The sequence below is a fragment of the Xenopus tropicalis genome, chromosome 10, assembly GCF_000004195.4.
Source record: "Xenopus tropicalis strain Nigerian chromosome 10, UCB_Xtro_10.0, whole genome shotgun sequence".
Classification (NCBI taxonomy): domain Eukaryota; kingdom Metazoa; phylum Chordata; class Amphibia; order Anura; family Pipidae; genus Xenopus; species Xenopus tropicalis.
Window position 1 is genome coordinate 7,493,962 of NC_030686.2, and position 21,702 is coordinate 7,515,663.

The 21,702-nt window shown below is 41.6% G+C and overlaps 1 protein-coding gene across 6 annotated transcripts in view; it reads left to right on the forward strand.

Annotated features, from left to right (window-relative positions):
- hap1 (huntingtin-associated protein 1) overlaps positions 1–21,702 on the forward strand; it is a 51,779-nt gene that overhangs the window by 21,843 nt on the left and 8,234 nt on the right. For 4 of the 6 annotated variants that reach the window (XM_012971495.3, XM_012971493.3, XM_031893938.1 and 1 more), the window contains 9 exon segments: positions 13,421–13,497; positions 16,201–16,317; positions 17,516–17,613; positions 19,044–19,152; positions 19,244–19,322; positions 19,639–19,769; positions 20,590–20,664; positions 21,147–21,284; positions 21,389–21,453. In XM_012971495.3, coding sequence (XP_012826949.1) covers positions 13,421–13,497; positions 16,201–16,317; positions 17,516–17,613; positions 19,044–19,152; positions 19,244–19,322; positions 19,639–19,769; positions 20,590–20,664; positions 21,147–21,284; positions 21,389–21,453 — 889 coding nt within the window. 6 annotated transcript variants of the gene reach the window in all.

Sequence of the window (21,702 nt, forward strand, 5' to 3'; positions counted from 1 at the left end):
AGGCACGGAGAGCCAAATGACCCAGAGGCCATTGATAACGTGCCTTACGCTCCCGTACGTGCACTCCCGTGCCTTACGTTCCCTGGCCTTACGCTCCCCGGCCTTACGCTCCCCGGCCTTACGCTCCCGTACGTGCACTCCCGAGCCTTACGTTCCCTGGCCTTACGCTCCCCGGCCTTACGCTCCCGTACGTGCACTCCCGAGCCTTACGTTCCCTGGCCTTACGCTCCCCGGCCTTACGCTCCCGTACGTGCACTCCCGAGCCTTACGTTCCCTGGCCTTACGCTCCCGTACGTGCGCCCCCGCGCCTTACGCTCCCCTGCCTTACGCTCCCGCGCCTTATGCCCCCGCGCCTTACACTCCCGCACCTTACGCTCCCCTGCCTTACGTCCCCGCGCCTTACTCTCCCCTGCCTTATGCCCCTGCCCCTTACGCTCCCGCGCCTTACGATCCCGTGCCTAAGCCCCCGCACCTTACGCCCCCGCGCCTTATGCTCCTGTGTCTTGCGCTCCCGGCCCTCCCGCTCCCCTCGCAAGCGCCTCTTTTCCAGAGAAAACAACCCCAACCCTGACAGTCTCACCTCATAGTTTAACCCTTCCATCCCCTTTACCAGTTTAGTTGCAGTCTCTGCACTCTCTCCAGCTCATTAATATCCTTCTTAAGGACTGGAGCCCAAAACTGCACTGCATACTCAAGGTGAGGCCTTACCAGGGACCTATAAAGGGGCAAAATTATGTCTCATCCCTTGAGTCAATGCCCTTTTTTATACAAGACAGCACTTTATTTGCTTTAGCACTTTGCACTTATCAACATTGAACCTCACTTTCCAGTTTGCTGCCCAGTTTTCCAATTTTGTCAAATCGCTCTGCAAAGCGGCACATCCTGCATGGAACTTATAGTTTGGCACAATTTTGTGTCGTTAGCAAAAATAGAAACAGTATCCTATCTATATACCAGCCTCTCATTCAAACCACTCCCTGGTTGCTAAGGTCATTTGGACCCTAGCAACCAGAGAGCTGCTGAAACGCTAAACTGGAGAGCTGCCGAACAAAAATTGAAATAACTTTAAAACTATAAAAAATGAAGACCAATTGCAAATTGTCTCAGAATATCACTCTCTACATTATACTAAAAGTTAACTCAAAGGTGAAACCCTTTAAACGTGGCTGCGTGATAATAAAGAACTTTTCCTAAAACTTCATCCAAAAAGTTGCCCTGCACTGGCAGTTATATTCAGTACATACTTTAAAGTGGTAAATTCATTTTTAATATGTTATAGACATTGATATTCTGAGACAACTACCAATTGGTCTTCATTTTTTTATGGTTTTTCGGGTATTTAGCATTGGGTTCAGCAGCTCTCCATTTGGTATTTTAGCAGCTATCCAGTTGCTAGGGTCTTTTTTACCCTAGTAACCAGGCTGTGGTTTAAACGAGAGATGGGAATATGGATAGTAGAGCCTCACAGAGCAATAGTTTTTGGCTGCTGGGGTCAGTGACCCCCATTTGAAAGCTGCAAAGAGGCAGGAGAGGAAGGAAAATCATTTTGAACTGTTTAGCTTTTTGTTCAGAAGCTCTCCAGTTTTGAATTTCAGGAGCTCTCTGGTTGCTAGAATCCAATTTAACCTAGCAACCAGGCAGTGGTTTGAAAGAGAGACAGGAATATAAATAGAGGAGGGCCTAAATAGAAAAATAAGTAATAAAAAGTAACAATAACAATAAAACTGGAGCCTCACAGAGCAATAGTTTTTGGCTGCCGGGGTCAGTGACCCCCATTTGAAAGCTAGAAAGAGGCAGAATAGAAAGGCAAATAATTTTGAACTATTTAGCTTTTTGTTCAACAGCTCTCAGTTTGGAATTGCAGGAGCTATCTGGTTGCTAGAATCCAATTTAACCTAGCAACCAGGCAGTGGTTTGAAAGAGAGACAGGAATATGAATAGGAAAGGACCTAAACTGAAAGATAAATAATAAAAGATAACAATAACAATAAAACTGGAGCCTCACAGAGCAATAGGTTTTGGCTGCCAGGGGTCAGTGACCCCCATTTGAAAGCTGGAAAAAGTCAGCAGAGGAAGGCAAATAATTCAAAAACTATAAAAAATAAATAATGAAAACTAATTGCAACATTGCTAGGAATAGGGAATTCTATAACCTACTAAAAGTGAATATGAATTGTGTGGTTTCTGGGGATAAGTAGGGGACAGTGGCTGAGACAATGGCTGCCGAGGGGGTCAGTATAAGGGCAGTGTGTGTGGGTCAGTGCTGGCTTTGTGTTAGTGTTTGTGTACATGGGCTGCACTCCGGCCGCCTATTATTGTTATTATTGCTGCAGTCACACAGGGTGTTGGGAAGGGGAGATTCCTGAAGGGCAGGCTGGGGTGCGTATGTGCTGAGCCGCACGTAGGCAATGGGCGGAGCTACAGGAGGGAGGGGCCTGACACCTGTCCCCTACAGCAAATCCCAGTCTTGGCACTAACACCACAATAGTGATATCAGCTTTGCATTGCCACAGGGCCGGAAGCAGAGGCTGCTGGGAGTTCTCTACCCACCCAGCCCTGCCTGCACTTGTTCTGTTGGTTTATTACCCTGCAAGGCCGCTCGTTAGCGCTTATTACTCGCCTTACGCCCTCGTTAGCTCAATTACTTCTGCTTCCCAGTTTTATAAACACTGCGGCCCCGACCAATCACGTGCCAACGCTACAAAGTGCAGAAGGAAGGAATCTCAAGGGCCGGTTCACTTTTATAATAACTTTGAGTATATTATAGAAAGGCCAGTTTTAAGCAACTTTTTAATTGGTCTTCATTATTTTTATCTTTTATAGTTTTTCTTCTGACTCTTTCCAGCTTTCAAATGGGGGTCACTGACCCCCGCAGCCAAAAACTATTGCTCTGTGAGGCTATAATTGTATTATTATTGTTACTTTTTATCATTTATCTTTCTGTTCAGCCCCTCTCCTATTCATATTCCAGTCTTTCATTCTAACCACTCCCTGGTTGCTAAGGTAATTTGAGCCCTAGCAACCAGCTAATGGCCGAAATAACAAACTGGACAATTTATGAGCAAAAACTGGAATAATAAAAAAAACTCACAAATAATAAAAAATAAAACCAATTGCAAATTGTCTTAGAATATCACTCTTTACATCCTACTAACTTAAACGTAAACAACCCCTATAAATTAATTTTTAGTGTGATGTAAAGACTAATATGCGATTGATCTTCATTTTTTATTATTTGTGGGTTTTTTAATTATTTAACTTTCAACGTAGCAGCTCTCCAGTTTGGAATTTCATCAGCTATCGGGTTGCTAGGCACCATATTAACCTAGCAACCAGGCAATAAAATATAAAGACCAAATGCAAATTGTGTCTAAATATCAATGTCTGTTTTATAGAACTACCCCTTTAAACCATTGCCTGGTTGCTTGGTTAAATTGGACCCTAGCAACCAGATACCTGCTGAAATTCCAAGAGCTGCAGAACAAAAAGCTAAATAATGCAAAAGCTACAAATAATAAGAAATGAAGACCAACTGCAAACTGTCTCAGAATATTACTTTCTACATCATACTAAAAGTTAATTTAAAGGTCAACAACCCCAAGAATGTACAGTGCCTTGCATAGCATTATCTTACGTTACAACCTGAAATTAAAAATAATTTTATTGGGATTTGATGCCAGTGACCTACAGAAAAAAAGTGGAAAAATTAGATAGTTTTCAAAATTATATAAAAAAAACAAAAACAATATAATATAAAAAAAAAAAAAGTATTGCATGAGTATTCACTGACCCTTCCTGTGACCCCCCCATAAATACCTTATAATTTATGGTGCAGCCCATTGGCTGGAGAAGTCACATGATCAGATGAATGGAGTCCACCTGTGTGCACTGACATTGCCACATTGATCTTTAAATAAATACAGCTGAGTTTGTGAGTAAATATACCCCTGACAGCAGCATGAAGGCTAAGGAGCTATTAAACCCAGTCGGGGGGGGGGGGCGCCATTTATTACATAGCAATGTCATTCCCATAATGCTTTGCAGGTTGGCTGATTGAAGCTGGACGTACATCTACCAATAATATCGTAAGAGACGTTGCTTTGCATGATTATTGGTATGTGTATGGTGGGGTATCCTGACCGATATCCCTATTCTATAGACATTGGTCGACCCCATGGGGGGCCCAGTTCAGCTTTCTCTGTAGGGGAACCCTGTTTTTTTTTGAGTGTCATGGGTGTCATTGGTTATTGGGCCCCACAGCAACATCACTGGGCCCCTACTCTTACGCAGTTTACGTAACTTATGCACAAACTTACGTTGCTTTCAAAGAAACTTACGTATAAACTCCACTGACCCCCAATTGAAATACTGACTTATTAGCACATAGATTAGTTTTACTATTTTACTAACTACTACTGACTGGTTATTGGTCCCCACAGCAACATCACTGGGCCCCTAAACTTACGCTGTTTACGTAACTTATGCACAAATTCACGTAACGTCCATATCAAGCAATGACAGCGCAGAGCAGGGGCAGGTAGGTGAGAAGGGGTTAAACTTAGGGCCACTGACCCCCCAATAAACTGAGTGACTTATTAGCACATTAAACAATGGAACTCTTTATATGAACGGCTTATTATACAGTAACATCAGCTGTTTTCCAGTGCAGTTATTTTTTTTTACAAAATTGGTATGGGATCCCTTGTCTGGGAATCCTTTATCCAGAAAGCTTTGATAAAAGGGTAAGAAACCACATCCTAAGAGACTTAGCAGTAAGTGTTATATTGTATGATGTACCCACCCTGCCTTTGTTGTTTTTCTGACTTCCCTTGGTCTCTCGTCACGCTAATGACATGTGACATAGCCAGCCAATCGCAAATAACTGCGTGGGATCTTCAGGCCACGCCAGGCTCCCCCGCTGCCCTTACTTACCCTTTGAAGGACCACGCTCAAGATGAAGCCCTCATTTGCCATTGGTTTGTCATGTGTTTGTTTTTATACCGTGTATTGAGGAGAATTCACATGGATTTGCCCTATTTTTATTCAAATAGGCTCCTCCCCCCTTTTCATTGTCATTGTTTTTAGTCCTTGCCCATATGATCCTACCAGATACAGATGGGCCCAGGGAACAAAGGAATTCCCTCCTGGAATTATCCATGCCACTTATTCTCCATTATATTGTATAATACTGTTTTGTAGTGTAAAGGGATAGTTCACCTTTATATTAAATATGATGTAGACATTGATATTCTGAGACAATTTGCAATTGGCCTTAATTTTGTATGGTTTTTCAGTTATTTAGCTTTTTGTTCAGCAGCTTCCCATTTGGTATTTTAGCAGCTTTCTGGTTGCTAGGGTCTTTTTTACCTTAGCAACCAGGCAGTGGTTTAAACGAGAGATGGGAATATGAATAGGAGAGGGGCCTGCATAGAAAGATAAGTAATAAAAAGTAACAATAACAATAAAACTGGAGCCTCACAGAGCAATAGTTTTTGGCTGCCGGGGTCAGTGACCCCCATTTGAAAGCTGGAAAACTAAACCCTAAAAATAAATATGGGTAGAAATGATACATTTTATATACTGAATGTATTGCAGTAAGCCTAAACATTCATCATCTCTATAGTAGGAATGATCCAGGCCTTTGCAGTTGTCAAAGGAGTTTCCCATTTTGGATTCTGTTAGGAGTGTCAGTGACACTGCACGTGCTCAGTGGGCTCTGGGCAGCGGCTGAGAAGCTAGGCTGAGGGAGTTGTTTCATATTATGAAGCAGAAAATGAGATTTGTCTGTCATATAACCTGATACCTAATGCTAATGGCTTTGCTTTAAAGTGGGTGAAAGTAGAAAGCATTGGTGGGTGAGGCTTATTACAGTTGTGGGTGTGGTTTATGATTGTTGGTGGGGTGGGCCCGGTTTTGACATGGGCTGTCTGGGTCAAAACTGGGCAGGTGGAATAATAAATTGGGCAAGAGTGAAGAACTTTTCTAAAATTAACCCTTTAGAGTGGTCCGGTCCAACTGTTTCTGTATTGGGGGACCAGTAGTTCTGCTTGTTTGGGGGTCCCTTACATATATATATGGATGAGGCCAAAGTGTACTTTATTATAATATACAAGTTTCAGTGAGTCATGTGACAAATGACATCACTAAGCTCCGATTATAACTGATGACATCACTAAGCACCGTTTATAAGGATATAATATACAGTTTGATCCCATAGGGAAATGACCCAACTGTATATATATATATAATGGGTGAGGGCAGAGAGCCTCTTGTTTCTGCTGTAAGTGCACTTGTATGGTTTCTTGCCAGAATAAGATCAAAGGATTTTATGTGTTTCCTGCAGAAAGAAGAATGAAGTTATTTGCCCCGTGACACCTGTTTCTGTATAAATAGGTTGAGGAACTTGTGGAGTAATAATATGGCACCTCATTCTCACAGCTGCTAAAACACAGCCACTTTCTTCAGGTCTGACCCGGTTATATTATTATCTGCCTCTCACTTAGTGACTTTACAGGGTCATTTACAAACGCAAAGTGCAATTTCTGATTGAATTTCCAATGCAAACCTCTAAGTTTTTTATCCATAATCCTAATACAGGGCCCCAGCAACCCAGGCCTCATCCCTGTTGCTGCCTATGTCCTACCCTGACGCGTTTCATGTTTAAATGATTCCCTTTTCTCTGTAATAATAAAAAAGTACCTGTACTTGATCCCAACTAAGATATAATTACCCCTTATTGGGGCAGAACAGCCCTATTGGGTTTATTTCATGGTTAAATGATTCCCTTTTCTCTGTAATAATAAAACAGTACCTGTACTTGATCCCAACTAAGATATAATTACCCCTTATTGGGGCAGAACAGCCCTATTGGGTTTATTTAATGGTTAAATGATTCCCTTTTCTCTGTAATAATAAAACAGTACCTGTACTTGATCCCAACTAAGATATAATTACCCCTTATTGGGGCAGAACAGCCCTATTGGGTTTATTTAATGGTTAAATGATTCCCTTTTCTCTGTAATAATAAAACAGTACCTGTACTTGATCCCAACTAAGATATAATTACCCCTTATTGGGGGCAGAACAGCCCTATTGGGTTTATTTCATGGTTAAATGATTCCCTTTTCTCTGTAATAATAAAACAGTACCTGTACTTGATCCCAACTAAGATATAATTACCCCTTATTGGGGGCAGAACAGCCCTATTGGGTTTATTTCATGGTTAAATGATTCCCTTTTCTCTGTAATAATAAAACAGTACCTGTACTTGATCCCAACTAAGATATAATTACCCCTTATTGGGGCAGAACAGCCCTATTGGGTTTATTTCATGGTTAAATGATTCCCTTTTCTCTGTAATAATAAAACAGTACCTGTACTTGATCCCAACTAAGATATAATTACCCCTTATTGGGGCAGAACAGCCCTATTGGGTTTATTTAATGGTTAAATGATTCCCTTTTCTCTGTAATAATAAAACAGTACCTGTACTTGATCCCAACTAAGATATAATTACCCCTTATTGGGGGCAGAACAGCCCTATTGGGTTTGTTTAATGTTTAAATGATTTTTCAGAAGATTTAAAGTATAGAGACCCAAATAACGGAAGGATCTCTTATCCGGAAAACCTCAGGTTCTGAGCATTGTGGGTAACAGGTCCCATACCCGTACAAGTAATTGCATGATATAGTCAGACCAGGCAGACCAATATGTATGTTAGTGTGTCAGTGCAGACACGTGCACGTATGCAGTTTGTTTATTCCCAGACGGCGCTGGGGCTGCCATACAGCACGTGTGTGTGTGTGTGTATATAGGTGTGTGTTCTTCCACTTTGGCTCAGTTTGTTCCTTGTTTTTATTGCACTGATAAGGGCGGCTGAAGTGATAATAAATTGCAGCCTGGAACATAACATGCTGGAGAATGCAGGGGGGGTGGGGGTGTGTGTGCCTGTATAATCTCTATGCTGATAACTCCCTGCTCCTGGGACCACCCAATAGGCGGCAGCAGCAGGGGGGGGGTGGTTTTACCATGTGAATAGGATGTCCGTTTCATTTCGGGGTGGGCTTTGTTATGCTTTTTGCCAGTTTTGCCTCCTCCCCCATAACAGCTTTAGGACTGCCCCGGCCAGGTGTATGTACAGAGTTGTAGATAGGGTTGTTATTGTGGTAGAGCAGGCTGGGCAGCTATAGTGTCAGTACAACTCCCTGCACTGCCCCAAGCAGCTCCCTATGGTCTGATGCCTACAGGCTGCCCAATACTGGATATGAGCCGGCCCGCTGCTGGCACCTACCTGCTCCCGGGGTGCCACTCTCCCAGCTTCCCCCTGCCCACGGTGCATATACCCCACTGAGCTGAATGCCTTAGGGTTTGTAGTGGGATCCCAAGTGACTGGCAAGCCATGGAGTTCTGGAATAGCCCCTCGACTTACGAGGACAAGTGCAATGGGAATCTCATCTTTGAAATTGACCCCGACACGGTGGCAGATCATATGGAGGAAGGTAACATAGACCAATGTTATCTGTTATATTTTATACATTCAGGGCAGTCTCTGCTGGTGTATCTATTGCTGGGGCACTTGCTGTACTGTGCCTTTGCCTCTAGGGGCGCCAGATATCTCTATCCCTAGTACTGCTTTGTGCCACTGGGTATGCTGGGGTCAGTAGGATGTTCTGATGTTTTATGTCATGTTTAACTAGTTTTCTTGATACTTACGATCATTAATAACAGAAAGGGTAAGATTGGCATTGGTAAGTGGTGGCTCGGTGGTTAGAACTCGTGACTTGCAGCGCTGGGCTCCTGAGTTCAGTTCCAGGCAGGGCACTTGTCTTCCTGTGCTTACGTGGGCTCCTCCAGTTGCGATTTTAAAAACATAGGGGCAGATTAACTGGCTCCTGATAAAACTGACCCTAGTGTTATAGGAACTTTAGATTGTAAGCTGCATTGGGGCAGGGACTGATGGGAATGTGATAGGGACCTTAGATTGTAAGCTCACTGGGGCAGGGACTGATGGGAATGTGATAGGGACCTTAGATTGTAAGCTCACTGGGGCAGGGGCTGATGGGAATGGGATAGGGACCTTAGATTGTAAGCTCACTGGGGCAGGGACTGATGGGAATGTGATAGGGACCTTAGGTTGTAAGCTCACTGGGGCAGGGACTGATGGGAATGTGATAGGGACCTTAGATTGTAAGCTCACTGGGGCAGGGACTGATGGGAATGGGATAGGGACCTTAGATTGTAAGCTCACTGGAGCAGGGACTGTTCTGTTTCTCTGTAATAATAAAACAGTACCTGTACTTGATCCCAACTAAGATATAATTACCCCTTATTGGGGGCAGAACAGCCCTATTGGGTTTATTTAACATTTACATGATTTGTTTAGTAGACTTAAGGTATGGAGATCCAAATTATGAGTTATGAATTAAAGACCCCTTATACAGAAAACCTCAGGTTCCAAGATTCTGGATAACAGGTCCCATATCTGTACAGGTATAGGACCCATTATCCAGAATGCTCGGGACCAAGGGTATTCCGGATAAGGGGTCTTTCTGTAATTTGGATCTCCATACCTTAAGTCTATTAAGAATCAATAAAAAATTAATTAAACCATGGGATTGTTTTGCATCCAATAAGGATTATTTCTATCTTAGTTGGGATCAAGTACAGGTACTGTTTTATTATTACAGAGAAAAGGGAATCATTTAACCATGAAATAAACCCAATAGGGCTGTTCTGCCCCCAATAAGGGGTAATTATATCTTAGTTGGGATCAAGTACAGGTACTGTTTTATTATTACAGAGAAAAAGGAAATCAGTTTTAAAATTCTGACTTATTTGATTAAAATGGAGTCTATGGGAGACGGGCATTCCGTAATTCGGAGCTTTCTGGATAACGGGTTTCCGGATAAGGGATCCTATACCTGTACATGTTTTTAATGAATGAACACTCCCTATAGCCTGGATAACTGTCCCCTGCAAGGGAAATGCCATGTTTTCTTTAAGCAGCTGCCTAAGGACTAGTCAGTGTCCTTGTTGTCTTTTAGTGGCCTAATTGCCCCCGAGATAACATTTCCTGCAATCTGCCAGCCTGTGTGGCCCATTACCTCTCCCCCTTATCTACTTCATTCATTTAGGGCAGATGAAAGAGGCTGCCAGGGGCAGAAGGGCAGCAACCAAAAAAGAATAATATACAGGAGGAACTGATAGTAGAGATAAAGGAATTTGCCCCAGTGAATGTGTATATTTCTTTCATCCCTATTAGTTCCTGCCCAAAAGAGCTTACACTCTAGCAAAGTACAGGTGTATAACAGAAGCTGTTCCTTTGTGGATAAATATTTTGACACAATCACTGATAAATTCCATTTTATAAATGAAGATTTCATTTTTCCCTACACCGTAGGAAAAGAGAGGTTAATAGGCGCAATTAAAGGTATTTACACTTTTTATTATGTGTGTAAGTCAAGTAGCGTTTGTTTTGTATTGCGCGGGGCAGGGCTTCTACCCGAGAGCGTCTAATCCACGTATCCACATAGGATCAACAGCTTCCCGAGCAGATGTCTCCTAACCAGAGCCTATTACTCCTGCTGGGCAAAACCATTCCTTACAGTAATAAAGTTCTTTCGTATTTTAATGGGAATAGGCCCTATTTATATTCATGGGTTGGATCTATTCACATACATGGGAGCTGCTATACTGCTTCCCTGGGGGGCTCTGGCACACAATTAGTTTCTGGCATTTTTCCTGCTGAAAATGGAGGGGGTAACTACAGGGGAAGCAAGCAAGGAAGTGAGCAATTTCAAAATACAGGTATGGGATCTGTTATCCAGAATGCTCAGGACCTGAAGTCTTCCAGATTAGGGATCTTTCCGTAGTTTGGATCTCCATGCTTTACTAAAAAATCATTTAAAAATTAAATGAACCCAATGGGATTGTTTTGCCCCCAATAAGGGGTAATTATATCTTAGTTGGGATCAAGTACAGGTACTGTTTTATTATTACAGAGAAAAGGGAATCATTTAACCATGAAATAAACCCAATAGGGCTGTTCTGCCCCCAATAAGGGGTAATTATATCTTAGTTGGGATCAAGTACAGGTACTGTTTTATTATTACAGAGAAAAGGGAATCATTTAACCATGAAATAAACCCAATAGGGCTGTTCTGCCCCCAATAAGGGGTAATTATATCTTAGTTGGCATCAAGTACAGGTACTGTTTTATTATTACAGAGAAAAGGGAATCATTTAACCATTAAATAAACCCAATAGGGCTGTTCTGCCCCAATAAGGGGTAATTATATCTTAGTTGGGATCAAGTACAGGTACTGTTTTATTATTACAGAGAAAAGGGAATCATTTAACCATTAAATAAACCCAATAGGGCTGTTCTGCCCCCAATAAGGGGTAATTATATCTTAGTTGGGATCAACTACAGGTACTTTCCTTCATTTTTCTTCCACACCTTAAAAACATACAGGCAGCCTAAATAATGGAAATAACCTTAATGTGTGTTGTGTTAATTTTAGACAAATGTATGGAAAATGCTGAGTAACATTTCAGTGGAATGTAAATAAAGAATAATAAAAACATACAAACTATGGCATTCTCTAGCTAGAGATGTGCTGGCAAGTGATTGGTTGGAGGCCTCTCTTTTTAGCAAGAAAGAGGTACAGGTATGGGATATGTTATTCCGAAACCTATTATCCAGAATGCTCTGAATTGCGGAAAGGCCATCTCCCAAATAATTCAAAATTCTAAAACTCATTTCTTCTTTTTTGTAATAATAAAACCGTTCCTTGTACTTGATCCTAGCTATAAATAATCCTTATCGAAGGCAAACAATCCTATTGGGTTTATTTCATGTTTACATTTTTTGGTAGACTTAAGGTTTGAAGATCCAAATTATGGATAGATCCCTTATCTGGAAAACCCCCAGTCCCGGGTATTCTGGATAACAGGTCCCATACTGTATATGTATACTAATTGTTATAACAAAAACCAGCAGCAGTTGATCCCTTGAGGATGAAATGACAGCTGGCCTTCTTGGGATTAGTTTGCCTTCATTTTGGTACATTCGCTAAGGGTTGAACCTGATGAACAAGCAGGGGCTTATTTACTAACATGAGCGCTAACGTGCCAGTAACAACCAATCGGGCTTTAATCCTCCAACCTGTAACAGACTGTTCCAAACTAACTGCTGGTTGGTAGCTATCGGCAACTGCACTTCTTTGTACAACAGCCTCCCCTCTGTTTCTTATAATATAACCATAGGCAACCGTTTTCTTAGTATATATTTTCTTATTACAAAAGGATGAAACAATTTCACGTTTATACACAGCCACATATTCAGCAAGTTCGTCACATATAATTCATTTCATGTTTTTGGCTCCTTATTGCACCTCTTGTTTTGCCCCATTACCAAGGTCAGGCTTGTCTGTTCAACTTAAAGCTTACAGCCGTTAAATCCCAATTATTCCCAATTAGCGTCTCATTTGTGTGACAGAAAACATCCTCTTTGCCCTCTCTGAAGTCCGAAAGCCCCGCGCTCATAATTGGATGTTTTCCAGTACGTGGAACATTCCAAACTTCTAGGAGGGGTGAACAGTGTGGTTACACCCAATTATTTTGGTATAACCACCATATACAGCGATGGGAAGAGGATAAGCCGCCGGGTTTCTATAGAGTGGGCTGGTTGGTTAATAAAATACATGTAATGATATAATAATGTCATTCTAAGAAGTAAAAATAGAACTCTTGATTCTGAGACAATTTGCAATTGGTCTGCATTTTTTAATTTTTATGGTTTTTACGTTATTTAGCTTTTTGTTCAGCAGCTATCTGGCTGCTAGGGTCTTGCTTACCTTAGCAACCAGGCAGCGGTTTGAATGAGAGCCTGGAATTTGAACAGCAGAGGGGCTGAATAGAAAGATAAGGAATAAAAAGTAACAATAACAATAAAACTGGAGCCTCACAGAGCAATAGTTTCTGGCAGCCGGGGTCAGTGACCCCCATTCTATAACATACTAAGTCACATTTGACTGAACCCATTTGGTTTAATATATACTTTAAATTAAAAGGCCCACTAGGTCTGCAACATTCCCCACAGCCACGGGACCTACCTGGCAGGGACGGAGTTAATACAATTAAGAGAGTGTTTGTGCATGGGATATGGGGTTTCCGCCCATTGGGGACTTGAAATTATTTGCTTGTTTTAATAATAATAATAATAATAATAATAATAATTATAGGGGTGGATATAATTAAGCCCTGTGTAGGTTTCCCAGAAACCCCTCCTACAGCTGCAGGATTGTGCAAACCTGGCATCTCGTTATCCATGAACTGCCTCATTGTATTGGTTAATTTCATGTCATTAATCCGCCTCCGCTAAGTACTTCTATTGATCAGGGCCATCTTTGTTTTGCAGTCCTCTGTTCCGAGCGCGTGGGCCGCATCACCAAGACCTACCGGGACATCGAAGCCGTCACCAGTTTGCTTGAAGAGGTTTGTATTCCAATAGGGCTGATCTGCCCCCAATAAGGGGTAATTATATCTTAGTTGGGATCAAGTACAGGTACTGTTTTATTATTACAGAGAAAAGGGAGTCATTTAACCATGAAATAAACCCAATAGGGCTGTTCTGCCCCAATAAGGGGTAATTATATCTTAGTTGGGATCAAGTACAGGTACTGTTTTATTATTACAGAGAAAAGGGAGTCATTTAACCATGAAATAAACCCAATAGGGCTGTTCTGCCCCCAATAAGGGGTAATTATATCTTAGTTGGGATCAAGTACAGGTACTGTTTTATTATTACAGAGAAAAGGGAGTCATTTAACCATGAAATAAACCCAATAGGGCTGTTCTGCCCCCAATAAGGGGTAATTATATCTTAGTTGGGATCAAGTACAGGTACTGTTTTATTATTACAGAGAAAAGGGAATCATTTAACCATTAAATAAACCCAATAGGGCTGTTCTGCTCCCAATAAGGGGTAATTATATCTTAGTTGGGATCAAGTACAGGTACTGTTTTATTATTACAGAGAAAAGGGAATCATTTAACCATGAAATAAACCCAATAGGGCTGTTCTGCCCCCAATAAGGGGTAATTATATCTTAGTTGGGATCAAGTACAAGGTACTGTTACAAAAAAGAAAGGAATTCATTTTAAAAAATTTGATTAACGTGGAGACTATGGGAGATGGTTTTCCCATAAATTGAATAATGGGTTTCTGGATAACAAATCCTATACCTCTATACCTGTGTGTATATATATAAGTGAATAAAGTACCCCCTATTGTAACATATAGGGATATTATAAGCCCCTGAGGAGTTCCTTATAATATATAGTGAATAAAGTACCCCCTATTGTAACATATAGGGATATTATAAGCCCCCGAGGAGTTCCTTATAATATATAGTGAATAAAGTACCCCCTATTGTAACATATAGGGATATTATAAGCCCCTGAGGAGTTCCTTATAATTTATAGTGAATAAAGTGCCCCCTATTGTAACATATAGGGATATTATAAGTCACAGAGGAGTTCCTTATAATATATAGTGAATAAAGTGCCCCCTATTGTAACATATAGGGATATTATAAGTCACAGAGGAGTTCCTTATAATATATAGTGAATAAAGTACCCCCTATTGTAACATATAGGGATATTATAAGTCACAGAGGAGTTCCTTATAATATATAGTGAATAAAGTGCCCCCTATTGTAACATATAGGGATATTATAAGTCACAGAGGAGTTCCTTATAATATATAGTGAATAAAGTACCCCCTATTGTAACATATAGGGATATTATAAGTCACAGAGGAGTTCCTTATAATATATAGTGAATAAAGTACCCCCTATTGTAACATATAGGGATATTATAAGTCACAGAGGAGTTCCTTATAATATATAGTGAATAAAGTGCCCCCTATTGTAACATATAGGGATATTATAAGTCACAGAGGAGTTCCTTATAATATATAGTGAATAAAGTGCCCCCTATTGTAACATATAGGGATATTATAAGTCACAGAGGAGTTCCTTATAATATATAGTGAATAAAGTACCCCCTATTGTAACATATAGGGATATTATAAGTCACAGAGGAGTTCCTTATAATATATAGTGAATAAAGTACCCCCTATTGTAACATATAGGGATATTATAAGTCACAGAGGAGTTCCTTATAATATATAGTGAATAAAGTGCCCCCTATTGTAACATATAGGGATATTATAAGTCACAGAGGAGTTCCTTATAATATATAGTGAATAAAGTACCCCCTATTGTAACATATAGGGATATTATAAGTCACAGAGGAGTTCCTTATAATATATAGTGAATAAAGTGCCCCCTATTGTAACATATAGGGATATTATAAGTCACAGAGGAGTTCCTTATAATATATAGTGAATAAAGTACCCCCTATTGTAACATATAGGGATATTATAAGTCACAGAGGAGTTCCTTATAATATATAGTGAATAAAGTACCCCCTATTGTAACATATAGGGATATTATAAGTCACAGAGGAGTTCCTTATAATATATAGTGAATAAAGTGCCCCCTATTGTAACATATAGGGATATTATAAGTCACAGAGGAGTTCCTTATAATATATAGTGAATAAAGTGCCCCCTATTGTAACATATAGGGATATTATAAGTCACAGAGGAGTTCCTTATAATATATAGTGAATAAAGTACCCCCTATTGTAACATATAGGGATATTATAAGTCACAGAGGAGTTCCTTATAATATATAGTGAATAAAGTACCCCCTATTGTAACATATAGGGATATTATAAGTCACAGAGGAGTTCCTTATAATATATAGTGAATAAAGTACCCCCTATTGTAACATATAGGGATATTATAAGTCACAGAGGAGTTCCATGACCATATAAAGATACCAGGCTGAAGGGTGAGAGCTTTTATACAGGTCATGGAACTCCAAGGTGACTTCTAATATCCTCATATTTTACAACAGGGGGTAATTTATTTATTATAATACACAGGTTTCAGTGAATCATGTGACAGAAATGATATCACTAAGCACCGATTATAACTGATGACATCACTAAGCTCTGTTATAAGGATATAATTTACAGGACATTCATGGCTCTTGTGTATTAAATATATATATTGAGAATCTCCATTTGCTCATTATTTGAAAATGTATTGTTGGTGTGTGATTGCAGAAAGAGAGAGACCTGGAGTTGGCTGCCCGTATTGGCCAGTCGCTGCTCAAGCAGAACAGAGAACTGACAGAGAGAAATCTGCTCCTGGAGGAACAGCTGGAGGCCTCTAAAGAGGAGGTAAGGAGATAGGATTTGTAAGCTTAAGCTCTTAAGTGCCAGAGCCCTGGGGATCATCTGAGGACTATGTGGGCAGCAACAACATTAAGCCCACAGCAGCCGGGGATATTACATTACCTCTATATATTCACCTATTCACCTAATGTAATACACCTGGTAAACAACACTGTAAAATGGTGTAATATATATATATATACAAGGACAAACGGAGCACTCCCTATACAGAATCAAAAGCCCTGGGTGCTGGCAAAAAAGACAATAATACAGAAGCAGAGAGCCGCACACGCTGGGACTTTGCAAAAAATAAGATATTTATTGAAAAAAATCCGACGTTTCGAGCACTAATGGTGCTCTTCCTATATATATATATATATATAGTGTTCTCTATGGTGTTTTACATCATATATATATAGTATATATAGTATGTTAATGCCACTGTCCTCCACAAATAATTCTAAAGTGGGCAATGCAAGGGGCATAGGATAACTATCCTTGAGTATGATAATCATCGTGCCCAGGATTTTATATATTGTGTAAAAAAAGAAATGTGCCAGTGCATTATACTCCACTAAATACAGAAGGAAAGTGCTTCAGAAAATAGTGTTTCGGGTTGATTTATTGAGAAATTTCCCCAAAATCCCTACTAGCCCCGCCCATCTGTGCCACTTCCTGCTGCCGCCTTACCCAGGCTGTGCAGGGGGGCCGACGGCACTCAGCACACCATTAGGACACGCCCACCCCTCATTTGAAACACAGACAGGGACCTGAGAGGATCTATAGGGAGCTCCAATAAAGGGGCTATTTTTACAGATAATAATATATTTTAGCTCAAAGTGAAACCAGCCCCATATATTATTTATAATTACCTACAAGATTGGGGGAGGGGGGGTCACATATTCTATATGTCTCCGTTGAGGTCTCAGAAATACCCAGAGTGGATCATTATCACCCCGATGACATGGGTTTAGTAGACATTTCTGCTTTAGGCAAGGTCACACAGGCAACACTGAAAACTGGTGCAAACCACTTCCTGTAGTGGGAGTGTCTGTGAGTGTAGGTGAGTGTAGGTGATTGTCGCCTAAACGGTTTCAGTGAATAATTACACCTGTGTGTCTAATCTGGAAAAAGGCTGCAGGGAGTTATGCCCTCTAGTCCCTGCTGTTTTCTCTGTTAAAGCTCTGTGTGCCTTTTCCTACAGACAAGCCAGCTCCGCCATGAAGTCTCGATGCGAGAGGACCTCCTTCACTTGTACATCAGTAACACTGAGAGCGAACCCGTGTCTGCAGTCTCCACCCCGTGAGTTTCTTAGTGAGACAGTCTGTGTGGGTATATTTAATGGGTGCCCTGGGATAAGCTGGTAGGCACATTAAAGGTCCCCATACACGGGCCGATTGGCTCGCTCTGCGAGCGGATCTTCTCCTGATATCCCCACCTACGGGTGGGCGATATCGGGAGAATTCAGGATATTTCGATCGTTTGGCCCTGGGGGCATAGGCGCAGTCAGTTCGGGGACCACATCAACGAGCCAATGCGGTCTCCGATCCGACTAGATTTTCTAACCTGCCCGATCGATATCTGTCCAATTTCAGGCCAGATATCGGTCGGGCAGGCCCGTCGTTAGTGCCCCTACACGGGCCGATTAGCTGCTGAATCCGTCCGTGTATGGGGACCTTTACTGACAGTGGGGTCTGTTTAAGCCCTGTCCTGTTGATTAGAGGTTAAGTGTGAGCTACTAAGGGCTCTGGCACACGGGGAGATTAGTCGCCTGCGACAAAACTCCCTGTTCGCGGGCGACTAATCTCCCTGGATTGCCATCCCACCGGCGAAAATGTACATGGCATTTTGGGGAGATTAGTCGCCCGAGACACAGGAGATTTGTCGCAGGCGACTAATCTCCCCGTGTGCCAGAGCCCTAACAGTTGCTGCCCATATCTTTAAGGGTAAAGACACACAGAGCTACTAGTAGCAGCTACTTGTCGTGGCTACTAAAACAGACAATGCTGATCATTTACTGATAATTGTCTCTACGTTTGTATAGCAGGGGCAATTCTCAGTATTGTCTATGGCAAGGTAATTTCTGGAGTTTAAAAGCCATGAAAAAGTAGCTGCTACCAGTAGCTCTGTGTGTCTTCACCCTAAAGGGGTAGTTCACCTTTAAGTGAACTTTTAGCATGTTATAGACTGTCCTTTTGCTAGCAACTTGCAACTGGTCTTCTTACTTCTTATAGTTTTTGAATTATTTGCCTTCATCTTCTGCCTCTTTCCAGCTTTCAAATGGGAGCCAATGAAACTATTGCTCTGCGAAGCTATTTTTATTCTTATTGCTGCTTAGTATTACTTACCTTTCTATTTAGCCTCTCTCCTATTCATATTCCAGTCTCTCGTTCAAACCACTGCCTGGTAGCTAAGGTAAATAAGACCCTAGCAACCAGACAGCTGCTAAAACACTAGACTGAAGAGCTACTAAACAAAAAGCTAAATAACTGAAAAGCCACGAAAAAAAAAAAAAATCAAGACCAATTGCAAATTGTCTGAGGATATCACTGTCTACGTGTTTTTTTATTTTTTGCATTTACCCCAGTTTGTTAATCATATATCAAGTGGTAGTAACATGTACATACATGGCTGGATGAGATGATTGAGTGCAATGCATGGTTTTTATTGCTAGTTGTAACTATATTGTAGCTCTCAGTGTTCCATTTCAATGACTCTTTGGCCTCCGGTAGGTTGCGTCGGAATGAATCCTCCTTTTGCCTTCAGCACAACATCCAGCTGGATTCCCTTCAGCAGAAACTCAAGTATCTCGAAGACGAGAACAAACAGATGCGCACCGAGGTAAGGGAGAGAAGCCAGTGGCACTTCTGCCTCTAGTAAAATATAGAATATATATCCACAGCTACTTACATGTCGCTTCTTTTCCACTCAGGCCAGTGACCTCCTCAATGCCACCTGTGAATATGAAGACCAGGAGAGTTCTCTGATGCTGGACTGTGTGGAGCAATTCTGTAAGTGTCATGGTGTACCTTCTGTTATCGGTCATAGCAGGGATCCCCAGCCTTTTTCACCCCATTCAAATGTAAAAAGAGTTGGGGAGCAACACAAGCATAAAAACTGTACCCAAGGGTGCCAAAAAAGAGCTGTGATTGGCTATTTGGTTGCCTCTATGGGGACTGGCAGCCTACAGGAGGCTCTGTTTGGCACTACACCTGGTTATTCTGCAACCACAACTTGCCTCCAAGCCAGGAATTCAAAATTAAACACCATCCAAGAGCTATTGATGCCTGTCAGTTCTCATTGCCCTGTTCTGTTTTCCATTGGCAGCGGAGGCCAGCAGGCACGTGGCGCTGCTAGCGGAAGAGGTGGCTCGGAGAGGGGAAGATGTGGCTCGGCAGCAGGAGGAGATCAGCCAGCTCCTGGCTCAGATTGTTCATCTCCAACAGAAATGCCGCAATGTAAGTGTCTCATCGCAATTCTACTACACACGGGTCCACCCTTTATATGCCAGAGGGGCAGTGAGGGACAGCTGTACTCTAGAGCTAAAAGTGGCCATACACTGGAAGATTTGCTCATTTGGCAATATCAGGCTAATTAAAACATTTGGCCCTAGGGCCAAATCATCGAATTACAATGACGGCATAGGCACTGTCGGATCGGGGACTGCATCAACGATCCAATGTGTTCCCTGGTCCGATGGAAAATCAAACCTGCCTGATCAAGATCTGCCCAATTTTAGGCCGAATCTCGGTCGAGTAGGTCTGTCGGGGGTGCCCATACACGGGTAGATAAGCTGCCAAATCAGTCTAAAGGACCTGAAACGGCAGCTAAAATCTGCCTGCGTACGGCCACAGGAAGTCCATTCTCTTACTCAATGGCCATGGAGCCAGAAGTGTGGCTTTCTTATGACATTTCATCCTCAATATGAGATCCCAAAACTTCTATGTAAAAAGACACTTAAATGACACGGATATAGCTGCCGCCATTTTCCCCATCATCTCAGTTTGCCATTGCGACCATGAGTCGGCAAATAGCAGACATGCAGCTGATTGGCGGACGATCCGTTAATTAAATTTAGCCTGATGTGAGCGTCAGCATTGATATACTTGGTGCTCAATGCAAGATGTAGAAGATGTAGCAAATCTGTGAGACTTCTGCAGAGATAAATGCATGTAAATAGCTGGAATGGGTCAGCACAATTCCAGTGGTAACACGGGAAATAGGTCAGTTTTAGCCGCAATGCACAGTCACTAACAGGGCTACTTTCTTCTTCCCCAGTATGTAACAGAAAATGAAGAGCTGCAGCAGCATCTGGCCGCTACTAAGGAGAGGGAGCAAGATCTGAAGACCGAGGTAACAATTCCCCCTTGTCCCAACTATATAAAGATACTATGTAAAGAGACCGTTCTAATTAAAGTTGGTATACATTTTCTAATTTGTGACTCTAGACCAACCTAGCATAACATAAACAGCCAAAAGGTGCTGGGAGTTGCAGTGCAACAACAACTGGAGGCTCACAATATAATATAAACTATCTGTTGGTTAAGTATTCATTCTAAGGGTAAAGTTTTCCTTTAACTTATATATACCCTTGAAATTGTGGAGTGTGGCAAATACAGAATTGCTGTTTGCTCTGTGCCATTGTTTGTGCCATTATTGCTGTGTCCGTCCCTGTTATGCAGCACTGGGTGCCATGTTGATTGAATGGGTATAGTGCCTGGGTATGGGGTTCGGAGGGGAGTTGCAGTTGCACAGATAACACTAGCATAATCCTGGGTTGATAAAGCACAGAAGGGAGGCTTTATTTAAGATATTTGCGTGTATTCTAAATGCAGCTGCAGTACCTTCTGGAGAAGCACAAAGAGTGCGAGGACATGTTGCACGAGGCCCAGGAAGAGCTGAAGAACCAGCGCAATCGCAGTCTTCCGAATAGCATTGTCAGCAGATACAGCACCCTGAATATCTTCCCACTGGTGAGCTGGCACTGGGATTTGGTAGTGAATAATATTTCCCAACAAGTACAATAAAAGTCATATATACAATCATAATTCATTGTAATACATTTCTTTGTGTGCAGGATTCTCTGGCTGCCGAAATCGAAGGCACCATGAGGAAAGGGATTGATGCCTCTTCAGAACTCAAGTAAGCATTTTCCTTCTTTATTTGTATTACAGTTTGCAAGACTGGGTGACCGGATCACTTGAAAATTCAGGGACATGTCTAGAACATCCAGCCAGCAGGGCTGAACTGATTGCAGTTTGATTTAAATGCCCTGCTACATGTATGTATTAGACGTGTCCCTGAACATTCAAGTGATCTTGGCACCCTAATTAGAACTATGGTATTGTATTTAGGAATAGGGTCTTATGTATCGGACCTTGTGAGCCCCGA